At 37.4% G+C, this 19,777-nt stretch overlaps 1 protein-coding gene across 4 annotated transcripts in view; it reads right to left on the bottom strand.

Moving 5' to 3' along the window:
* Positions 1-19,777, bottom strand: part of CCSER1 (coiled-coil serine rich protein 1) — an 814,997-nt gene that overhangs the window by 565,288 nt on the left and 229,932 nt on the right. For all 4 annotated transcript variants that reach the window (XM_081959555.1, XM_081959558.1, XM_081959556.1 and 1 more), the window contains exon 5: positions 8,533-8,650. In XM_081959555.1, the coding sequence (XP_081815681.1) occupies positions 8,533-8,650 (118 nt within the window). The remainder of the gene's footprint in view (positions 1-8,532; positions 8,651-19,777) is intronic.

The following is a 19,777-nucleotide window of genomic DNA, read 5'->3' as shown; positions in this document are numbered from 1 at the left end:
CGGTTACAACCTCCTTCTCCCTTTCCTCCTTTATTTCCCTTCTTTCTTTTATGCTGCTTCAAAAGGATTGAAACCGAACAGTTTTCAATTCGTACAGTACATGCAAGAGGTTAAAACAAGTAGAAATAGAAACAATGCACTAATGATAACAAATGAAACTATAATCTACTATAATAAGCTTTCTCATTATACCGAATATCCCAGCATCTCTGGAGAAATGTGGATACCATTCTCAAAAGCCTCAGGGAAGAACTAGGACTTCATTGTCCACATGGAAGAAAGGGGTCGTTTTTATATCAGGAATTAAGCTGTTGCGAAGAAATGGCAGTGAAAACTGAGAATGCTCGTTTGGGGTATTCTCCCTGCCAGGAGCATTCCTTCTGAAGCCACATCTATCATCTAACCTCTCTATCAAGAGCTCTGTCTGGATGGCAGATTCCATGTGAAATATTTAATCACAGAGATGCTTCGGTCCAAGCTATGCAAGGCTTTATAACAGGGGTGTCCAAACTTGGGAACTTTAAGACTTGTGGACTTCAACTCCCAGAATTCCCCAGCCAGAATGGCTGGCTGGGGAATTCTGGGAGTTGAAGTCCACAAGTCTTAAAGTTCCCAAGTTTGGACACCCCTGCTTTATAGGTAACAATCAGCACCCTCAATTAGATGGCGTAGTGGCAAACCATGCAATGCAGTTAAAAGTCAAATGGCAAGCTAGGCAGAGCTCATCATTACATTGGCCACTGCATTTAACATCACGTTTTTAGGGTAGCCCCCACATAGAGCAAATTGCGGTAATCTAGAGGCAAAGTTACAAGGGCATGAGTGACCATTAACAATTTCTATTCTCCAATGAAGCTTTGCTGTAAAATGGTCACCCTGCTCATAAATTGACTCACTCCTTAGCAGGAATCCTGACTTCAACAACTCCCCTTTGATAACCCCAAAACTACACAAATGTTGCCTACAGCAGACAACTGCCTTGTCTATAGTCAGGAGTAGATTTACTGTGGGATTTGGGGGGAAAAATGACAGCAGCTTCTCACTATGATTAAAACTGAATTTGTTTCTCCTCATGTAAACACCAGGTACCAAATCAGAACATCATCCCCCTGCTAAGCCTGAGGTGATGATATATAACTGCATATCGTCAGCATATTGAAGATATCTCATCCTATCCTGGATGGATGATTTCCCCCAGCAGCTTTATCTAGATATGTGTGAAATTATATTTTATTATGTTATTATTGGTGTTGAGATCACTTACTGTTTTAATTGTGCTTTCTGTTGCCATAAGCCATCATGAGTCTGTAAGATTTGGTGGTATGGGAGGAGGAGGAGGAGGAGGAAGTCAGAATATTCATGAACTGGCAGAGACATGGCAACGAGGTCAGCCAATATATAGGCATAGCAACTGGGTCAGCCAATGGCAACTATATGGTGACTTGAGAGCCATGCCAGATGGCTTGGCGCCTGGGCGTGGCTTACCTATGTAGCTCTGAGTCTGTGCTGTGAACTAAACTGGTCTGACCTGATCTGATCTCAAACTGAAGAACCACTCTTAAGAACCAAGAGAACCACTCTTGGTATTGTATATATTACTTCATGTGTTATTATATATATAAAGAGAAGTTAATGAATCCTGCTGAATCAATTACCTGTGTGTGTTTTCTGGATTTGATTTCTCCAACAAATTCTGACAGAGGAGGAAGAGGAATACCTCTGGAACCACTGCTCAGGAAAGAGGAGAGCCACTATAAAATAATGCCCTCCATTCTTAATACTTAGACATAGTCCAGAATAATACTATATTGAAATGTTACTGAGAGGTCCAGCAGGATCTGAAAATCAAACTCTCCCATCCATATTCCTCTGAAGTTAATTTCTCTACATTATTCAACTCTGAGAATTCTTCGCTTTCCTCTGAATCTCTAAATGAATGCAATTCATTTTGGCATTAACTCTTGACTTACAAACATTCCATATAGACTTCAAATGCAGCTGTATGTGCTTTTGAATTCAGCAGGATTCTCTTTTGCACTGATATTTATAAAAATTAAAATATTTATACAATTTATAGAATAAACATAAAATTATATTCATAAAGCCACACTGGTAGTTTCGAAACTGCAAAAAATCTTCAGAAATGGCCAATCCATTTGCCCATTTTAATTTAGCTATTTCTGAAGAGCCCTAAAAATATTTATGGAAGCTGAAACACTGGATCATATCTTAGTTGTAATAGATCATCAGTTCTGTTCACTTTTACAAGTTAATATGCTTCTGTGGGATTACAGGCTTAATAACCTCTTGCTGGAAACTGAAAGAAATGAAAATTTAATTTTAGGATTTCACAATTATAATTGTTTATAGAACTATTGTGTATTATTGGTGGTTTTACAGTGAGAGGCTAATATATTTTATATCTGTATTTGTACCGAAGAAACCTGGAAGTTCTTCCTTTGCTTCATTCCCTTTTTTCTCTCTCCCTCACCTTGCAATTATTTTTTTTGTTTAACATCTCTTTTCCCTAAATCCTCCTGTTTTGTATTTTATCCTTTGCTAAAACTTACTTAAAAAAAAAAGAAGTATAAATTTGGTTGTTTGGCTTGGTTTTATAGTTTTAATATTTCATTTACACAGTACTTGTCTATGTTATCACAGTGCACTGTATTAAATACTAGTCATTGAATGGATAAAATATCTTTTCCATATATTGCATTATTTCTAACAGCTTTGGTTGTACGCAGTTTAGAACCATACCATGGGAAAAGGAAATTTGATTTGGTGCACCAACACTTGCAAACTGAATATTTCCAATGTTATTTATTTATGCTTGTGTGCTGAAGTTTATCACTCCCAACATTTAAAAAGCAGGTATAAAATTGCCTTAGCATTTTCTTCATTGGTTGGTAGCCCTGCCAAGTATATGGAATACAGGACTTCCAAGATGTAATAAACTTACAGACAGTCATGTATCTGGCAGTGATAAAACAAGACAGCTACGCAATCAGAAGTTCTTTAAAAATGATTTTAATTTTCTTGATACAGAATTAGATTTGATATAGAAAAAGTAAACACACCCATGGAGGAAAATAGGCATCTTCTACAAATCATTATAATCTATTTCTGTTGTGCCATCAAAGCAACCTTGGCTCTATGCAGCAGTTGTGTTTGAACAGCAATTTAGCATTATTCTGGTTGGCAATATGTTTTACGAGGATGTTAACAGCTGCCACACAGGCTAATAAAAAGCTTCACCAGTTCATTACAATAACAAATCTGATCAGGCACTTTCTTGTTCAGCAAAGTAGCTCTTTCTGAGTATCTGCACAGCTAATGCACACAGAAAGTTTTATTATCTATTTCTAATTCCACCTTATACCTTGGGGGGTCAATCCATCTGACTTGTTACTTGCTTTCATAGTTTTGCCTCCTTCATTTATTTCTTTAATCTATTTTTAAGACCTAATATGACAAATTTATCAAAGCTAGTGTATTACTGCTTTTTCTTTATGTTTTATTGTTTTTGCTGTGAGCGACCGAGGTTGACCGTAAGTTTTTTAAATAAATAAAAAATGAATAAATAAAAGAATTTAGATTAAGCAGCTAAGACTAATAAAACATGTCTTTCAGGCTTCAAGTTCCTCTTTTTTCTCTCCAGACTTCATACTTTCTCTCCATACTTATCAGATGTATGATTTTGTTACAGCAGAAGTTAACGCATATGTATACAGATGACAGTACAAAGATAAGACTCACCCCAAAACATTTGTTTTGGCTTGCATTTTAAACGACAAATTCTCATGTCAGATTCCAAATAAATCCTATACATTTCCAGCTAAAGAAGGGCGTTCGGTACAAATCACAGAAATTAAAGCATGATTCTCATACATTTTGAATGGACTCTTTCTAAGCTCCATAAGTATTAACATTTCCTATTTTCAACCACTGAAAAATAGATTCCTAAATATCAAAAACAAAACTAAATCTGCTCAATCAGGACACAATTGATTTTCCAATTATGGGGCTATTGATACATTTCTTCATCAATAAGACCACTTTTTTCCAAGAGCAATTAATTTCTACTTTTTCATCATGGTACACAATGTTGTTAAATTCTGAAGAGAGGGCAAATTCAGTCATGGAAGGAATAATGGCATTGTCAGTATACAGAAGGATAGAAAGAAGGTTATGATCTAACCACAGGAAAGAGTATTTGAAATTGCCTATATTACACTATTGAATTAATGTGAGAAATAAATACAATGGAAATATGGATGGACTTTGCTGAACTCCTATTAGTATGGGAGATACAAAAAGATCTCAGATTATAACTAATTGTTGTGCTATTAAGTCAGGATCAACTCTTAACATCCACATAGACTTTTCCCATGACACTCTGTCTCTAATTTGTCTTTGCGGTCTTCTAATGGTACACTTATTAGCACAATAATTGAATCCATCTACTTATTGCTGGTCATTCTCTTCTTGTTCCTTATAGCTTTCTCAGCATCTGAGCCTCCTCCAGAAAGCTAGATCTCCGCACAATGGGTCCAAGTAGGATAATTTGAGCCAGGTCATCTGTGCCTTGAGAGTGGGAACTCTGGCAACAATATATTTTACCTTCATTTAAATGTTCCCAAACAGTATCATAATACTAGAATAGATGGAGTCTGCAGTAGACGCTGCCAATTTCCTTCATAATATCCTCATTGACTATTATCAAAAGCCATCCTTAGTTCATGGACAGCATGGAATTCATTGAAGGCAGCGGGAGTATTTTGCTTTCAAATGATTTAAGTGGATACTTTCATCAAACATTGCAAGCTAGCACTTTTCCTTCAGCTGACAAATTAATCATAAATGTGTCTGGCATATAGTTTACTTATAATATTTAATGAGCAAACTGGCTGGAAATTAATCTGGTAGGACTTGGAAGCTTTTTGAAAGATTTGAATTGTTGTAAATCAGCCCAAACTCTTTGGATCTCTGTAAGAAATAATATAACTGAGTTAGGATACCAGCATAGGAATCCGCCATTCAGAATTTAATTCCAAGATGGTGCAGTAGTTAGAATGCAGTGTTGCAGGCTGACTCTGCCAATTGCCAGGAGTTCGATCTTGACTGGCTCAAGGTTGACTCAGCCTTCCATCCTTCCAAGAATGGTAAAATGAGGACCCAGCTACCCAGATTGTTGGGGAAAATATGCTGACTCTGTAACCTGCTTAGAAAGGTGTGTAAAGTACTATGAAGCAGTATAGTACTGTTGTACTGCTTAATATAGTATAGCACTAAGTGCTATTGCTGTTGCGCAGGAATCAAATTCTATTCCCCAACACCCTGAAAACTTTAGCATCTTTTATCTTGCGGAGGACTACCGCAGTGGTGAGTAGACAGATAAAGGCTCAAATTCCCTAGCTGTTGTAGCACAAAGCTCATTGAATTGATTGACTCATCTCTTCAGTAAGTTCTAAAGGCTGAGCTGGCAACAAGATTAAGCAACAAAATTACTCAGACCTGTTAAGGTTGTTGTTGTTTTTTAAATTCACATTTTAAAATTTCTTCATGATCCAGGGAGAAAAGAGAGATTTAAATGTGCAAGTAGTTCTCTGAACTACTCAGAAATTCTGCTACTGGTTCTCCAGAACTGGTCAGAACCTGCTGAATACCACTCTGATTGAAAGTAAGAAAGTAAGGGAATCAGGCAAAAATATATTGATGAATCATCTGTCATGAATGAGGGCAGTTGTAAACTTTTATGTTACGTGCCATATTTTAAAATGCTATTTCACAATGAACATTAAATAATCGGGATGTTTAGCAGCTAAGGTATCTTCCTCACCTAATTCTCTCCAGACTCAATAGAATTCTCTTTCCAGGACAGTTTGAATATTCATATGATAATCTATGATGAGCTAGACTTAGAAATATCCTTTTTTTCCCTCAAGTTATAAAATACTTTTTTTTTTCTCAGCTGGGAGAAATATTTTCTGTCAAAGTAAAATCCAAATCATCACGTCTCAAACTTCTATTTTTCTTCCTCAAGAATTGACATAATATATTTAGCCCCTCCTATCACTTAAAGCAGGGGTGTCCAAACTTGGGAACTTTAAGACTTGTGGACTTTAACTCCCAGAATTCTGGGAGTTGAAGTCCACAAGTCTTAAAGTTCCCAAGTTTGGACACCCCTGACTTAAAGGAAACTTTTAGCTTCTGAATCCTTGCATGTTTTAGCATCTGCATCCTTTCAGCACTGAACCAACTCCTTGGCAGTATCAACGTGTCCTGGAATGTATGCCCCCAAATGTGAGTGCATTTTTTAAAAAAAATCTTTTATTTCTATGAATCTAAACAGTAAATTGGTTCCCAACAAATGTCATATAGCAAGAAGAGTTATGTGCAAAAAAAACGTAATAAAGACTTGAGGCACTGGAAATTTCTACCTTATTAGTTTTCTATCTCATTTTCCTCTAAACCTGCTTATAAAGTTTCTTTAAAATATCCAAGGCAATGACAGGGTATGAAGGGAGTAAGTGTGGTTGGAAACAAGAAATACAATCCATTTTGCCTTAGCATCATACTTGTTCCCGTTTAAAATATGATGTTTGTAGGTTTTGCTTCATTATGGATAACTTTGCCTCTCTCTAGATTATCATCCAAGAGACATCACAGATGTTAAAGAACCAAAAAATACAGTGGTTCTAAATATTATTGAACTAGAACCTCCAACCTCTGTAACTATGAGGGCTAGTGGTGAGGGAAAATGGAAACTCTAGGTTAACTACATTTGAAGAACCACCGTTTTCCATCTCTGTTTACATATGATAGGTTTGTATAGACTTTAAACCAAGATTTGTACTTGTGACCAATTCAACTTCTTACCAATATCGAAATCAACTGACTAAGCTCCAAGGCCTTGAATTTCAGGAAATTTCAGAAAGCTTAATACCTAAGGCAGTGATGGCGAACCTGTGGCACGTGGAGCCATTTGTCAGGGCGCGCGCCAGCTGAGTTCACCATTTTTAAAAGCCATTTTTCGCCCTCCCCAGGCTCCAGAGGCTTTATAGGAGCCTGGGGAGGGCGAAAAGAGCCTCTCCCCCCCCGGAGGCCCTCCAGAGGCTTCAGGGACCGTCCGGAGGCTTCCCTGAAGCCTTTGGAGTGCTTAAAATAACCCTCCGAGCAAACTGGAAATGACTTCCGGTTTGTCGGAGGGTCGTTTTAAGCATTCCGAAGGCTTCAGGGAAGCCTCCGAACGGTCCCTAAAGCCTTTGGAGTGCTTAAAACGACCCTCCGAGCAAACCAGAAGTGACTTCTGGTTTGCACAGAGGGTCATTTTAAGCGTTCCAAAGGCTTCAGGGAAGCCTCCGGACGATCCCTGAAGCCTCTGGAGAGGGAGGCTCTTTTCGCCCTCCCCAGGCTCCTATAAAGCCTCTGGAGCCTGGGGAGGGCAAAAAAAGCATGTAAAAATGGGGGGTTGCGCCTTTTGTGCGCGCATGCACACTGGGGGGGTTGCGCATTGCATTATGGATGCGGCACGCCCGCACACGACCCCCCTGCGCCCCCCATTGTGGCACGCGAGCCAAAAAAGGTTCGCCATCGCTGACCTAAGGTATAAAATTCAAATAATGCCTGTAATATATGTAACATTTCCTTTTAATTGCACCTTTTCCTCTTATCAGATACCCAGAGTAGCATATTGCATCAATCTAATCCACGAGTTTCAAATTCATGACATCACATTCCCGTCACGTGATGTTTCGCAACATTTTTCCTATTCGCAGAGCTGGGGTGGCCATGGCCTTCGCATCCGGACCATGGGCCACCAGTTTGACACCTTGATCTAATCCAATCCAATCCAATCCTACAGCTTTTCACTTATAGTTATGCTGCTTAGAATATGATATGGCTACAGATAGTTTAAATTTAGTGTTGATTTTATGACTGTTCAGTTACAACGGGCACAGAATGGCCCATACAGCCAAGCATCACAAATGGTCACACCAGCATCACCCCATGGTAACATTACTCATGTCACATGGGTCAGCAGCATTCTGCAGTCACATGACCACAACTCTCAATGTTTTTTTGCTAGTTTCTGCCATTTTGCGACAAAAAATGGCTTACTTCTACCAGATTAGACCTAAACAACTTCAGTGTTTTGGTGTAAATGTGAAAACCAAAATACTATTAAACAATTTACTGTATATACTGTATATTTTACTGTATACTGTGTACTTTAATCTATTCATTCCATTATCACTGTGGAAATCCCCCCCCCACAAAATCCCATTTAATCTTCCAATCACTCATTAGTCAACAATATTTTAGATTCAGATCAACATTTACCAAGAACAATTTATTCCAGCGATTAGATAGGTATTTCCTGAGATCCTTTTTGGAAAAATCCCTTAAGTGGAAAAGAGAATTGAAACTTTTATCAGAAATTTAGGATATCAAAAATGAAAGACATACATAAACTAATCCACATTGGTTGAGTTCCATTAAAATTATAAAGTTATATTGTTCACTCACTGTTTAATCACTTCAGGCATTTGAGGAAATTCCTTTTTCTTGTTTTCAGCTGATTCAACAGGAGTCAGTAGCGTGGCAGAACAGGAGACAATTGATTGATGAGAATCTTCCCGGCAAACTACAAAACAGCAAGAGTTTAGTTGCCAACAGTCGAACAATGCCTCCTGTTTCTGGATGTTTTCAAATTAGCATCTTATATGTGCTCTAAAGGACTTCAAACGATATTGTGAGAGTGGGACAAAACAGGTTATCTATCCAATGGTAGATTAACCATTTTAATTAAATTATGTAACTTCGATCCTTAAAAATACAGGAAGGAACATACTAATATTTGATTCTTTATCAGTCATCTGAAATTATAGTATATGGTCCAGCAACAACACACAAGCATGGCGAGAAACTAATAAATGGATGACTAGGAAGGAGATGAAGTGCTATTATTTCCACACACTGGGGAATTCTTAACATGCTCTGATAGCTTTTTGTGTGTTCTTTACTGGTAGCATCTGGCCTTCCTCTAAGTTCAAATGACAGGAAATAAGGGTTGTCGGGGAAGGATGACAAATAAAAAGAACTCTAATCTACTCATCTCAGTGATATTTAATAGCACTTTAAAAAGCAACAATTTTTAGAATTCTGTTCCAATGCTAACTTTCCCCCTGTGGCAGGTGACTCAATGACAACAGTTATTGTTAAGTACATTGTAGATATGCAGTGGTTTAATTGTTCCAATAAAGTTGTTGATTTGTATAGCTATGATGGGTTCTTTAATTATATTTTATATCTGGATCTAGATTAAATTCTCTATCCACTTTTATAGTCATTTGGTTTAAGAGGCTCTGGAATCAAATGACTATTTGATGCTAGATCTTCCCAGTCCTAATGTATGAAGCATCTTAATTGTGATTATATCTATTTGTCAGTCTGCTTTTGTTTTCCTTTGTCAGATGCCACAGAACTTGCATAGGCTGAGTCTATGCAGTCTAAAAACTATAATACACACCAGACTATATATCTACATTTATGTCACATGGAGCTTATCCTTATTCTGCTTCAAATAATGATCAAATGGCAGTGGTTGTGCTCCTCAGATGCACCACAATTGCTAAGGAACTTCTGTTTTTTAAACCAATAGCTGCCAAAACATGATTACAACATGATTACAACAGTATTCCCCAAAGCATTGGTTGCTATAAATCTGCAATTAAGCCACAGGCCAGGTTCTTTAAACACTGCAGAGACACAATGACAAAACTGTAATTACTGTAATAGGACCATTACTAGCAAATGAATTACACCCAATCAAGCTTTGCCTATTTTCTCCTCCTTTCACAACAGCCACAAAGGATGCAGTTATATTTGCTTTGTGGTATCAAGACCGGATCCCAAAAGAGGAGGCTGAAACTGACTTATTTAATGAAAAGAGATGCCATATATATGAAGAGCTTTTAGGTTCCCTGGATCTGATCATATGAAGCAAAATAGTAGGATTCAACTGCCTTTATAATGGAATCCATAAAGCAAAGAAAGGTTATCAGCCACAGATTATGCAGAAGAATACACCTGTAACCGAATCAAGGATTCCACACCTCAACCTACAGATAGTCCTCAACTTACAACCATTTGTTTAGTGATCATTTGAGGCTGCAGTGGCACTGAAAACGCGTTTTGCACTCATTTTTGACATCTATGACCATTGCAGCATCCCCATAGTCACATGATCACAATTTGGATGCTGGGCATCATGTGATCACCTTTTGCAGCCTTCTGCAAAATCAGTAGGTCAGATACATTAACTTAACAAGCGTGCTGCTAATGTAACAACTTCTGTGATTCACTAAACAACTGGCAAAAATGACTTAAACTGAATTCAAAAAGAAAAGAAATTCATTTGGAACGTTTAAATTCTGATGCTAACAGTTGGGCCATGCCACATTAAAATGAGCCAAATTCAAGTAATATAAACTACTGGTATGAAGGTTGACATATTCTGCTGCCTCAAACAGGTGTGTATTATATTATTCAGCGCCATCTCCAACAACTGTGGATTGCCACTTGTTTATTTGCTAGGTTTTCTTTGCTTACTTTCTCGATAATCATTTCAAAAGCCAAGCTGCACCTCTTGTTTAATTTATACAGTTTTCCCATGAATGATTTAACTAGCAATAATACAATCTTAACTTCTTTTAAATATCTTAATTAAAAAATAAATAAAAAGCACAGAAAGAAAGAAGCAGTCAAATCATTTTATAATTTAAAAATTCAGTCACACTAAATAGTCTTTTGTACTATGCAAAAATAACAGAACTCCATCCTGAAAATACTGGAACAAGCATCAAGAAGCTCTTCATCTTAATCTTCACGTCTGCTTCTAAATAGCCCTTGAACTGAGTCTATTTCCTCAATGTAATGTAAATGCATTAATACAACCATATTGGGTTTTGTTTTTATTTGCAACACTGGGGAAGAGATTTTGCTACTGCCTTCTAGGTATGTTTTCCAACAGCTCAATCTAGTCCAACTTTCTCAACTCGGGTTCCACAAGACACGAATAAGGGAGATGCAAGCTATTGTGACATTTAAAAAAAAACGGTGTGAATTGCAACAATGCTAGTACTACAGTGGTGAGATTTTTTAGTATGCTGTGACTAAATTGCAGGTTTGCTGCAATTGTTGTAAATGGTGTAGTAGAGCATGAATTGTGTAGGTTTTATAAAAGTGAATTGAGGAAAATATCCCAAGGGTTATTCCAGAATAAAAAAGGTTAAGAAAGACTGGTCTAATTTATGGCTGTAAGAAAACAATTTCCAAAACGCCGTAGAAACAGAATAGGGAAATATCTTGATTTGCCACATTGTTCGGCAACAAGACAGAAAGGATTAATTTAAGTTTTACTTCTTTGATTGAAACAGACAATGTTTACAATTCACAATTCTTTAAGATTCTCCCGCATACCCACAAACAGACATAACATTTCACCTTGGTCCTTACATTAAAAGCTCCCTCTGGTAAGAGATGGCACAATCAGACATAGATAGTCACACAGTTGTTTCTTGTTTAATGTACATTTACTTTGGTTCACAACTCTCAAATCACTACTCAAATTAAAACACAATTATCCTTAAATATCCATATTTTACTGCACTTTATGATGCAATTATCCAATAAGCGGATTCAAATGTGCATATTCTAGAATCCAAAAATGTCCAAAAATGTTCATATAAAGGAAAAGAACTTGAGAAGCTCACTGTAGGAATATTAGGAAGGTATTACAAAAAAAAAAACCTATGTATCGGGAAAGGTGAGCATGAATTCAGGTAGTCCTCAACTAAGGATCACAACTGAGCCCAAAATTTCAATTGCAAAGCAAGAAAGTTAAGTGAGTTTTGTCCCATTTTACAACCTTGCTTGGCACAGTTGTTAAGTGAAACAAGCAGTGGTTAGGTGAATTTGGCTGCCCCTGGCTGCCAATAAGCTGTTGACCTGGATTGCCAAAAGCGAGCTGGATAGGTTAGAAATGGTAATCCTATTAACTTGGGATCATGAAATTGTCATAAATACATGCCCATTGCCGAGCGCCTGAGTTTTGATCACGTAATCATGGGGAAACAGCAATGGTCACAAGTATAAAAACTGGTCTTAAGTTGCGTCTTCCAATGCCATTGTAACATCAAAGAACTATCTGAATATACCTATATGAGCTCCATTCTAAATTAAAATAATCACAAACTTCTCTAGAAAGGGAGGGATGGTAGAATGGGAAAGAAGAGATACTCTAAGACACTTATTTAAAATAGAAAATACATAACCATACACATACATAAACCATCTCTCTCTCTCTCTCTCTCTCTCTCTCTCTCTCTCTCTCTCTCTCTCTCTCCCTCCCTCCTCTTCTCTCCCTCCCTCTCTCCCCCTCTCCCTCTCTCTCTCTTGAAAGAGCACTAGCACTTTAATGGGGGAGATTTGAACCTTGTTTAAACCAAATTAATGGCCTTTTAGGCTTCCTCCACGTGAGTAGAGTCCACTTTTTGAGTAAAGTAAGAATTATATGTAAGTAGGGGATCACTGTTCTATAATCTTAGTCCTACATCCTATATTTCGTAGTGCTCTACAGCTCTCTCTAAGCAGTTCACAAAGTCAGCAGATTGCCCCTATACTTTATAATTATACTTTATATAGCTTTCTAAAACAAAATATTCGGCTCAACCTACAATGGGATTTTTATTTCATTTGCATATTTAGCATAGCAATAGCAGCAAATGTAAACAGAAGTTGGGGATAAAAGGTATTAGTGGACAAACTATGGCATTAAACTATCAAAATATTACATTGTTAAGTGACGGGGCATAGGATGGAATATATTATTAAAAGGTTGACTGGTCATGAAATAATGTGGTACTCTCATATCTTATTTTTCAGCTCAGGAGAAAGACAGTCTTGATTATTATCCATACAAGCTATAATTATGCACACAGCTTAATGTTTCCAGCATTATCAGTAGATTTACTGAATGACCTAATCATTGCTTTAAAAAAAAAAAAGGAGTTAATAGGTTTTTGCATAAGATTATGATCTGTACTACAACTATCAAAATAATTCTTCCAAATTGCAGCTGGTGCCTTAATTCTATACTACGACCTATCCATTAGTATGAATCTCACTCATTTAACTTCAAAATCTAGACTGTCTCGATAGAAATAAAACATAAGCTATAGAAAACATATATTTTAGAGATTACATGGCATCAACCTCTTATTGTCAGGGACACCACTGTTCTAAATACATCCCTTTGGTCTTCATTGCTTGCCACCTAATTTTCTCAACCTGACAATGCAAACTCCTTGACCTGCCAACAGGATTGACAATGGGATACGTTTGAATAAGTATCATGCTTTCTACTAAATATGTCATTTTCAAGCCATTACAGTAAAGGAAATATCTGTGTTGTAACTATATGATTAACCAGGTCATAACTTTATCCATCCTACCTGTGGTATGCACTTGAAAAACGATAACATTGATAGGTCACCAAAGCAACAAAGTAGTGAAGGAGAAGTTATAACAATGTATAACTTACAAACAATAAAAGGAGAGATTTTTGTACAGGTAGTCCTCAACTTAACTAACATTTAATGACCATTCAAAGTTACAACAACTCGGAAGAAGTGATTTATGACCATTTTTCATAGCCAGAGGAGGTATTCAGCAGGTTCTGACCAGTTCTGGAGAACCAGTAGTGGAAATTTTGAGTAGTTCGGAGAACTGGTAAATACCACCTCTGAATGGCCCAGCCCCCAGCTATTCTCTGCCTCCCGAGTCCCAGCTGATTGGGAGGAAATGGGGATTTTGCAGTATCCTTCCCCTGGAGTGGGGTGGGAATGGAGATTTTACAGTATACTTCCCTTGCCATGCCCACCATGCCACGCCCACAGAACTAATAGTAATTTTTTTTTAATCCCACCACTGTTACAACCATTGCAAAAGTCTCATGGCCGCATGATCAAAATTCAGATGCTTGGCAACTGATTCATATTTATGATGGTTAAAGTGTCCTGGGGTCATGTGATCCTCTTTTGTGACCTTCTGACAAGCAAGTCAATGGAGAAGTCAGATTTACTTAACAACCCTATTACTAACTTAACAATGGCAGTGATTCACTTAACAAAGGTTGTAAAATGGGGCAAGACTCACTTAAATGTCTCTGACTTAGGGACAGAAATTTGGATCAATTTTGGCCATAGGTTGAAGACTACCTGTAATTCAGTTGGCTGCCAATGTACTTTGTGATAAAACTGCACATTTCAAGAATGCAGATTCCAGAATATAAATGAGGAACGTGTTTCCACTAACATAGAAACATTCAGCAGGCATATAAATGCAGAAAATATGTGTCTTTGTAAAGTTACCTGAGAATCCCCAAGATGGTTGAGGCAATGATAGGTGGCCACTCTGAAAAGCATTCTTTTATAATCTCTACTATGTCAGACATGACATTCCTTAAAAGGATGCCTTAGGCATTTTTCTCATTTTTGGTGACTCCAGAAAGGAAACAGTGACACTTAGTGGCCACACATTTCCATTTTCTCTATCACAAATTTTGTTATACTGTACCTTTATAAGGCTCACAATCAAGAAAGATTAAGAAAGCTTACTAAATGTTGCTGAAGTATAATGAAATCTAGAACGGCAACATTAATAAATGCACGGGTTAAGGACATTCATTGTTTTGCTCAACTTGGATGAATTATGAATACAACGTAAGAGAGCTCAATTAAAAAAGAAACATGCGGAACTGAATCTGTGCCAAACCTAATATACATTTCTAGAATATGACAATATTTACTATATGCAAAATTATTCCAATAGAATGAAAAAAATACCCTGGTGGAAAGTGCTTCTGCAAAAACCAGATGACAATAAAACAAGAGAATACGCTTTTTAAGCATTTCTGGGACTTTTCTTGTTAGAAAAATAAGCTGATAATTACTATGTCACACACATAAAAGCAGAGGAATTGCTCATGTGAGATGAAAAAGGGGGGGGGGAGAGAAGTAGAGCTGAACTACAGTACAGGTCTCTGTACCAGAATGTTTTGTTCCTTGTGAAAGAAGAGCAAAATAATAAAGGTGAACATACTAATAACAACATCGGAATTTAACAAATTATCAGAGTGGGAAGGGACCTCGAAGATCTTATAATCCAACTCCCTGCTCAAGCAGGAGAGCCTCCAGTGTTGAAGCACCCACAACTTCTGGAGGGAAGTCATACCACTAATTACCATATTTTTCGGACTATAAGACGCATCAGATTATAAAATGCACCTAGATTTAGAGGAGGAAAAAAAGGGGCAAAAATAGCTGTTGGCCTCCCTGTGTCCTGTTTCTGCCCTTCCTGGCCCCCAGAAGCACTTTATAAGCCAAAACAGGCCTGCTTTTGATGAAAACGGGACTTGTGGAACAGTGCAGAGTGCTTCTGGGGGCCAGGGGGCGTGAAAACACAACACGTGGAGGGTTTGGGAGGCCAAAAATGGGCCCGTATTCAGTCTATAAGACGCACCGAAATTTTCACCCACTTTTTTGGGTGGGTGGGTGGGGTCTTATACTCTGAAAAATATTGTAATTGTTCTGTCAGGAAATGTCTCTTTAGTTCTACGTTCCTTCTCTCCTTGATTAGTTTCCATCCAATGCTTCTCATCCTGACGTCAGGTGCTTTGGAGAATAGCTTGACCACCTCCTTTTCGTGGCAGCCCCTCAAATATTGGAAGACTGCTATCATGTCAACCCTAGTCCTTCTTTTCCTTGGACTAGACCTACTCAATTCCTCCAACCATTCTTCATGTGTTTTAGCCTCCAATCTCTTAATCATCAATATAATCACTAGCATCAATAAGAACAATAACAGCAGTAGCAGCAACAACAAGTGGAACTCAAAATTTGCCCAAAGAAGCAGTCAAGGTTGTGATTCTTTGGTTTGTCCTTTGTGCGATGTTATTCCTTGATGAATAAAATCATACAGGTAGTAGTAATAGAAGGAATAAAAACCGGACGGTGTCCTACATGCCTGCTTCAGGCAGCTTAAGCATTGTTATCTCTTCCACCTTTTTAGGAGGGGATATCTTGCAATGGGAGGCCAATACATGAAGGCTGCCTTGAAGTTATTACTGTAAGGTACAGCCATTAAAAATGTCTGAGTGCCTTGGATTCTGGATTCTGTACTTAGTTTGAACCAAACCCTGCAGCCAACAAATGGCTGCTTCTCTCCATATTTGAAGCAGGTATACACCTCCTCCCTTCAAAGAATTTGTCCATGTCTTCCCATGGGTCTGTGACCCACCCATTGAAAAACATTGCAATCAGGAAAAGTAATGGGAGCTCACTCCATCACACAGCACTCAAACACAGGCTGCCAGCTTTCTAGCTGACAAGCTCAGTGTCTTCAATCATTGAGCCATCACATCCCCTTTTAACAGAAGTGGGTTCCTACCGCTTCAGATCGGTTCAGCCAAGGAGGTAGTAACTCAGCCGGCCAGGCCATCGAAATGGTTCTATTGGTGGCACCATAGGCACTGCCATCTTGCTTTTTGCTTCTGTGCATGCGCAGAGCAATTTTTTACTACTGTGCATGCGTGCAAAGGGCACATCAAGCGCATGCGTGCACAAAACACATCCCTGAACGAATTGGCAGTAATCGAAGACGGAACCCACCCCTGCCTTTTAATGGGTCCTCATATGGCTTGGTTTTCCTTATACTGGCATTCTTCTCTACACATGTTCAGTTAAATGTGCTACATAGTATTGGACCCAGTACTCCAAGCACAGAATAACCAGAACACAGTACAATGGAATGATTATCTCCCATGAGCTAAATTAATGCTTCTGTTAATGCATCCCAAATATTCCGTTTGACAGCAGGACCTTCAGGTTATAGAAGGAGAAATATTTCTGATTGCTTGCCATCTGGTTCTTTTAATTGGAATTGCCAGAATTTGAACTTAAGACCTTAGACTTGCTAAATACAAAGCTCAAATCTCATTTTTGGCTTGCAGTGAAAATAAGCCTACACAATATAGTAAAAATACCTCAGATGCAAAGTAAGATTCCTGCTGCTCACAGAAGGACCATTTAGCATTTCACATATCCATGTTGGATGATAATTATATCTCACCAAATGAATATTAAAACTGTTAATATACCTGCATAAAAGATAATTTAACAGCCTAACATAAACTGAAAGAAAAATAGTTAAAAGTTGGGAATGACCCAGCGTTAAAGCAGCTGAGATAACATAAGAAATCTTGCATCACAGACCAGCCTGCGGCTGCGGAGAAAAAAAAGATTTGTGCGGTAGTGGCGACAGGCAGAGGAGGCAAAAAGCCTGTTGCCTCACTGCCTATCACTGCCTATTGCTGCCACCACCTATTGCCGCTGCCATTTACTTTCGCCGTTTGCCACTGCCGCTTATCGGCGGTTGGATTGGCCTCCAGGAACACCGCTGATCAGCTGTTCCAGGCAGTGGGGATCATTGCTGCATATCACTGCCACCGCCTGGAGTAGCTGATCGGCGGTATTCCAGGAGGCTAATCCAACCGCCGATAGGCAGCGAGCAGCAGCAAGGGCAATAACCAATTTCATTGTATTTATTATGTACAATGACAATAAAGACTATACTATACAATAGGTGGTGGCAGCAACAGAATAGACCTGGGTCCCAGGAGAAAAAATTCATTGTGGGGGCAGCCTCACCTATGGGAAATTTCTTCTGCAGCTTCAAGAGCTTTTGGCTGAAACAATATATGGTTTCCTGACTGAGCAGGGGGTTGGACTAGAAGATCTCCAAGGTCCCTTCCAGTTCTATTATTCTGTATAACAGAAGAGGAAACTGAAGATAAGTCTTAAAAGGTTTAGACAAAGCTGTGCAAGATTTTTGTGGCTGAAACAAAATAATTTTTTGTTTTCTTGTTTTCCTCCCCAAAAGCTAGGTGTGTCTTATGGTCTGGAGCATATTATGGTGCAAAAATATGGTAACTCTGTGTTTAAATTGTTTCATATAATTGCCATTAACAGCATATTTTAAAATAAACCAATGCAAAGATAACAGTAACAGCATTATTTTGGTCTCAACTCAATATTTTCTGATTTTACATTTTTGGAAATGAAAATACTAATTTTGAAAACAGGTGAGTTAGAAACATTTCTTGACAGTTTTCCATTCCCACTTCTATATGTTCATTAATTTGCTTACTGAACTTTCAGTAATTCTAAATTTGTAACATTAATTACTGATATCAGAGCAACAGAAGACAGAAACCAAAGTGTATAAGTGTGTGCATATAGGTGTGGAAAAAAGGAAATCTATATATCTTTATTATATATCTACATAATTAGACACATTCATATTCTACTCAGGCTTCAAATTAAGTGGATTATCATATTAAATTTAAAAAAACAAGCCTTGTAGCACGTTGAAGACTAACAATGTTATTATTGTATGACAAATATCACAGTATTCTTCATGAAAAATTACATAATACTAAATCAGACAGTCTTTAAAACACTGCAGGATTCTTTGCTGTTTTCACTACAAAAGATTAGCAGACTTAAAAACTTTAATTTTTTGAAAGATGCTAAAATGTATGGTTTCAATAAAGACTTAATAGAATTGGACCGGATATTAATTGGAATGGATGAAAAACTGATAAAGAAAATATATTGCTACTTATTAGGTATTAAACTTGAAAGTGAATAGGTAAAGGAGACAATGATTGTTTGGGCTAAAAATTTTGGATATGCAATAGAGCCAAATGACAGGAATTGCGGGATAGAAATGTTAAATTGACTATGTCAACTGCATATAAACAAAATTTGTATAAAATGTTCTATAGATGGCATTTTGCACCAACAAGACTGGCAAAAATGCATAAGGATAGACCTGCTAAATGTTGGAAATGCAATCAAATACCAGGTTCATATTTCCATATGTGGTGGACATGTCCAAAAGCCAAAAAATTATGGACGAAAATACATACTTAGTTGGAAAAATGATAAAATTGCATATAGACAGGAAACCAGAAATGTTTTTATTGGGCATTTTGCCGGAAAGATATGACAAGAGACTATATACTTGATTTTATATGTATTAACTGCAGGTAGAATTGTATAAGCTCAACAATGGAAGTGTGATGATATTCCGACAGAGTGTAATTAAGAAATTGTTAGAATCTGCAGAAATGGATAGATCGATGCTTACTATTAAAGGCAAAGAAGAAACTGAATACTTTTTGACATGGGACTTATTTTACCAATGTTTAGACAATAAAAACAGAAGTTAGAAATGCAGGAACATAAAAGCAATAAATGTGAAAACAGAAATTTGATAAAATAGAAAAACTAAATATTATTGTTATCATAGTATTAATGTTATTGTGATGAATGTTATTGTAAACATTTTGATTATGATTGCCTAAAAACAACTGTACCCAGAAAATACAATGTTTGATTGAAATGGAATTTTTAGATGTTATTCAAATAAAGTAAATAAAACATGAAAAAAACCTTTATTTTTTTTAAAAAAATTAATCCTAAACTTATAATTTACAGTCTAAAAAATGCATTTCGGTAGCAGAAGGGATTGAAAAAGAACCCTAGTAAGAACACACCTGGCATACTGAAATCAATTTCGGTCACCATACTACAAAAAAGTTGTTGAGACTTTGGAACAAGTTCAAAGAAGAGCAACTAAGATGATC

This window comes from Natrix helvetica, assembly GCF_964273705.1.
Source record: "Natrix helvetica genome assembly, chromosome: 7".
NCBI lineage: Eukaryota > Metazoa > Chordata > Lepidosauria > Squamata > Natricidae > Natrix > Natrix helvetica.
The sequence above is the reverse complement of the archived record's forward strand: the minus strand, read 5'-3'. Positions and strand labels throughout refer to the sequence as shown.